This window comes from Nicotiana sylvestris, chromosome 1, assembly GCF_000393655.2.
Source record: "Nicotiana sylvestris chromosome 1, ASM39365v2, whole genome shotgun sequence".
NCBI classification, from domain to species: domain Eukaryota; kingdom Viridiplantae; phylum Streptophyta; class Magnoliopsida; order Solanales; family Solanaceae; genus Nicotiana; species Nicotiana sylvestris.
The window spans coordinates 62,484,457-62,489,956 of NC_091057.1; the positions used below are offsets into that span (position 1 = coordinate 62,484,457).

The 5,500-nt window shown below is 37.4% G+C and overlaps 1 protein-coding gene across 1 annotated transcript; it reads left to right on the forward strand.

Annotated features, from left to right (window-relative positions):
- Positions 1-3,254: 3,254 nt before the first annotated feature.
- On the forward strand, positions 3,255-4,737 carry LOC104234868 (probable aspartic proteinase GIP2). Its single transcript, XM_009788505.2, has one exon. It carries the CDS (start codon positions 3,278-3,280, stop codon positions 4,625-4,627), a length of 1,350 nt encoding a protein of 449 aa, XP_009786807.1. The 5' UTR covers positions 3,255-3,277; the 3' UTR covers positions 4,628-4,737.
- Positions 4,738-5,500: the final 763 nt, after the last annotated feature.

The window sequence follows — 5,500 nt, forward strand, 5'->3', positions numbered from 1 at the left end:
GGCCTTATTGCTATATCTTTCCCGAGGCCTACAAAAGGATAAAAAACGAGTAAGCTCAGTGCGAAGCTCGAACAGAAACCGTATAGAGAAAAGAATATTACCATGATTATGGGCCTCCCATTGACCCTTTGATAACTCCGTCCAAGCACGCTTGGAGTATGAATTCCACGACATTATGCCCTCGACCCATTACCTAAGATCAGGGATCAATTTCGGAACGTGGGCCACAACTGCAACACAAAAAACATAGATGAGGAAAGAAGTTAAGAAGTAAAAATGATAAAGTTAGACAGTTAAGGCAAAGTAATGCTTACGGTTCATGTTCCATTTTTCAGGAAACGGCATGTCCTCAGCAAGAATTAGGTCTGAATTCCTTACTCGGACAAACCGGACCATCCAGCCTTGGTCTCAAGTCTCGTCTATACTCAAGAACGGGGGCTTGATGGCTCGGCGGTAAAGCTTGATCAATCCTCCCTAATAAAACCGGGGGCTATAGAGACGCATAAGGTGATCATTTGTAAAAGGATGCCCGTCGATCTTGTTTACAAAGAATCGGAGGAGGATCAGTATCCTCCAGAAAAATGGATGGATCTGGCCGAGGGTAACATCGTACCTCTTACAGAATGCAACGATGATGGGGTCTAAAGGACCCAATGTAAAAAGATAAGTGTAAACACTTAGAAATCCCTTTACATGGGTAGTGATTGATTCCTCAAGCGAGGGCACCACCATGTATTTGTCGACCTAGTTGTAGTCCTTTTTAACTTGGTTGAGGAGATCATTTGTAATTGTGTATATGTACCTCAACATTGCTTCACATCGACCCGGTACCGAAGGTGTATTCTGTATTCTCTACCTTAAAATCAGTAGTAGTAGGGCACTTTGTCGGAACGAAGTCCTCTAGGGGGTTCCACCGCAGCTCCATCGCCGGTGGGCCATGATGAAGAAGCATTTTCCTTTTGTGGAAAGGTTGTTGAAGTTTTAGCCATTTAATTTTTATGGATGAAGCATAGTAGAAGTTGGAGAGAAATACTTAGTATTTTGTGATGAAGCAGGCGAAGAAACACCAAAAATCTGAAATTGCAAAGTTATGAAGAAAGGCAAAACATTTTTGAAGATGAAAGCAAAGAAGATTTGAAAGTAAGGTTTTGGCAAAAGAAGAAAGATACATTTATAGGTTTAAAAATGACAGTTCAAATCTGGTAATGGCGGACCGTCGACTGGCACGCATTAAATGTGTGGGAAATTGTTCCGACGATACATTTCTGTCACTTCTGTTGCTTGCGTCATGATGCTTACGTCATGATGAATATCGAGGGCTCAAATCGTTTCTTGTCATTACTCTCTAAAATCGAGGGGACTATATATATACGGTCAAAATCGAGCTTGCCCTTTTTGTGCGACTGATCGAGGCTGGAGCATGATTCGCCGAGGATCGACTCTGATTTATATCAAACTATGGTGCAGAGTTAGGTTGTCAAGCTCGAGACCCTGAGACCGTTTAAGATTGAGATCGATCAAAATCGAGACCGACCAAGATCGGGACCAAATAGATGGAGATCGAGGGTGCCGTATTGGGTAGAGTAACGGAAAGACGAAGTATTCGCAATCGGGCGAGGATCACAGTGCAGATCTAGGCATGTATCAAGAAGAGGCCGATTAATTAGCCATTTATGGGATTTCATACTGTATTTAGAATTGTACCAAGAATAGGACTCCCCTACTATATAAAGAGGTCTCATCATTTGTAAAAGGATGATCTCATTCACATTACATAAAGAAATATACTCTCTTTTTCTATCAATACTCTATTACTTTGTTCATATTTTCCAGGGAGATACTTGTTTGGTTTGTTACTCTGTTACTTTATCAACGGAACCTCTACTTGGTTCAAATATGATCAAATTCGAGGGCCAAGGCTACTTGATTTATTTGGTTTGCTATAATTCTATTGACAGTCATTTTTAATATCAATTTGTGTTTTTGATCAGTTTGTGCTAAGCAAAATTACGCATTCTTAAAATCATAATACAAATTCAATTGTTATCCGTTTTTGGGGTAAACAATGAGTAATTTGATTTCAAGAGTCACAACTTTAACAGGCAAAGCCAGCTTAGAACAACTAGTTTGGATATACAGAATAACTTTGTAAATAAAGCAACTGTCCATTTGTATGCTGGGAGAGGTATGATGAAAAGAACGCTTTCTTGTGCCCTTTCCCAAATTAAAAGAATATGGTACTTGTTAATTAACAATATGTGTTCTGTATTGTTCTTTAATTTCATCATAGAAATTCTTGTTATACAAGACTCTACTTTCTTTTGTATATGGGAGGAGTCCCCTCATAAAACTTACTCTACATTCCATTTTCTGCACGTATTTAAGTTAGAAATTAAACAATTGTAAAGAGGAGGGGTTCTCCTTTTACAATTTTAAATTTTGTCAGTTTTTAATTCTCTGGATCGGAATCTATGCTAGATCGATGTATGGTACTCAAAAGCAGTTTTGTCGTTAACCACCAACTACAGTCACGGCATATTTCTACCTACTTCCATATGTAAATGTAGGACTTCTCTAAAAAGCGTCTATAGAGACAGGTAGGCGCTTCCCACTTTCATATGTCCTTTCGCAAGTAAATTAGTGTTATCCTCAAATATACGACTTGAGTGGGGGGAATTTTTGCAGAAACTAGGCACGTGTATTAATTGTTGAAGACTTTCCAACCTTAGCAAATTCAAACAAAGGGACAAAAAAGAACTACTGATCAGACGCTACTTAAACCTCTCCTACCCCCTTCTACCCAGCTCTGCCCCTGTCTAAATTAACATAAATTAAAATAAATGAAACATTTAATGCTCTAGACGCTACTTAAACCTCTTCTGCTCCCGTTGCCAATTTGTATCTTTTTCCTATTTTAAACCATTCTCATGTTACAAATATTGTACATATGGTCTATATTTTTTGAAAGAAAGCAGGTGCATGGCTGTTCTAGTTTAATAAAAAGATTAGTTGTAAAACTTTATGGTGACATATCGATCTCACTCCATCCTATTCACAAGCGGTTTGGTATCTTTTGTTGTTTATACGAACTTGTTGATCAAGTTGAAGTTTATATCTATTTTGAAATCAATTATTTATAAGTAAATCTAAGAGACATGTTCATGTGACCTTTGGGAAATATACTAATCCTGTAATATTATTTTAAAGCTTAAGCAAACCTTGCACTGTTATAAATAAACATGTTTATGCTATCCACTTCCCAATATTCCTCCTAACAATGGCTTCAACAATTCCTTTATCTCTCTTCTTAGCTTTGCTTTTTTTCTTCAGTCCCTCCATAGCCCAACCCGTTAAACGTAGAGCTCTTCTTCCAGTAACCAAAGATGCAGCCACTAAACAGTATATCACTGTTATTAGCCAAAGAACTCCTCTTGTACCCGTCAAACTAACTGTTGATCTTGGCGGACGTTTCTTATGGGTGGACTGTCAAGATAACTATGTTAGTTCAACATTGACACCAGTCATTTGTGATTCCATGTTCTGTAGACTTTCTCAAGCTGGTGCATGTTCTGGTAATTGCACTGGCTCATCACCACTACATCCTAATAAAGATTGCTTTTGCTCACATCTTGCATATAACCCTTTTTCTCGCACCAGCACTGGTACCGAGCTCAATGAAGATGTTATCACTCTCCAAGATACAGACGGATCGACACTCGGCCCATTTCTCAAGCCCGGTAAGGTTGTTTTTGGTTGTGCGGATGCTTCAATACTTAAAAGTTTAGCAAAGGGAGTTAAGGGAATAGCTGGACTTGGAAATGGCTATGTATCAATTCCTTATCAACTAATTTATCGTTTCTCTAGACCCCGAAAAATTGGTCTTTGTTTGAGCTCCTCAACAACTTCTCCTGGAGTTATATTTTTCGGTTATCCAGAACCATATAATTTCCTTCCTGGCATTGATGTATCCAAAAACCTTCTGTACACACCTCTTCTTACAAACCCTATTAGTACTGCTGGATCATATTTTGGAGGGGAGACATCAACGGACTATTTTATTGGAGTTAAATCTATTAAAGTTAATGGTGAGTTGGTCCTTATAAATAACTTATTATTGCAAATAAACAAGGAAACTGGAAAAGGGGGAACAAAAATTAGTACAGTTGATCCTTACACTGTGTTAGAGACTTCAATTTACAAGGCATTAGTTAAGGCATTTACACATGCACTAACTATTCCTAGAGTTAAAAAAGTAGCACCATTTGAGATGTGTTACAAAAGGACTAGCTTACCTAGTACAAGAGTTGGACCTGGAGTTCCAACTATTGAATTTGTTTTACAAGGTAAAAATAGTACTGAGACACCTTCGTTCCTTATCTATGGAGCCAACTCAATGGTGGCTGTGACAGATGAAGTGCTTTGTTTAGGATTTGTGAATGGTGGAGAAGATCAGACCACCTCGATTGTAATAGGAGGACATCAAATTGAGGAGAACTTGGTGCAAATTGACATTGATAATAAGAGGGTTGGTTTCAGCAATTCACTCTTATTCAGGCAAACTACATGTGCCAACTTCAATTTTGGGTCGAAACAGGGTCAAGAGTTGGGAGGATTGGAGATTATGTAAACTGTCGTGTCATTTAGTTCGTTGTGTTGTAGTAGGACATCTTTGTCCAAGTCAATGTTGTTTTTGAAGTTTATTGTCCGCTTGAATAATAATGTTGCTGTTATCCCATATCTATATATATGATGGAGAATATGGCAGCTTCTTTTAAATCTTTTGTTTCCTTGATTTGCAGACATTTTATTCATTTTCCAAATTAACAGTACAATAAGCTGAGGAAGGAGACAAAAAACTACCTAACTTCCTAATATGCTTCAGAAAGATATAAGACTATCTTTGACCCAAAAGATGAGGTGAATGCCATCAGCATTGGAATACTAATCCAAAAACGTTGAGATATGAGCTATCTATCAATGGAAAAATTCCTATCTTGAAACTAGCTACATGAATAGTACCACCTACTTCAAGGTGGATCATACGCGATGTCTATTCTTTTCTTGTTAGGTAAGAGGGTTAATGCAAAACAAAAAATGCATACAATCTAAAATGTATTAATAGAACACAATTCAAGTACATTACAACAACACTATTCTGACAAGTTTTCATTTTCTTTTAAAAATGCATTATAATAGATTCATCAGAATTAATACAAATACTTCTTTTCTATATAAGATACCAAGTAACCACTAAAAAAGCACATCATTCATTCGAGTCCTGAACTTAATCTATTCGAACTCCTGATCTCCTAACTGTTGGACTTTAAGCCATTGGGCTTTAAAGTAGAAGAAGTGTGAATTGGAAATGGAGGAAAATAAAATGGAGGGAAAATAAAAATTTGAAGAAGTGAACTTTTGTCTTGCACTTTGTCCCTCATTGGTGAGGGACAATCACATTTGTGTGCTTATAGATAAATTCACTTCTTAAAACTCTTAAAAG

Bases quoted from the DNA above. Each gene is read 5' to 3' on its own strand.
- LOC104234868 (XM_009788505.2), top strand. From the start codon at position 3,278: ATGGCTTCAACAATTCCTTTATCTCTCTTCTTAGCTTTGCTTTTTTTC.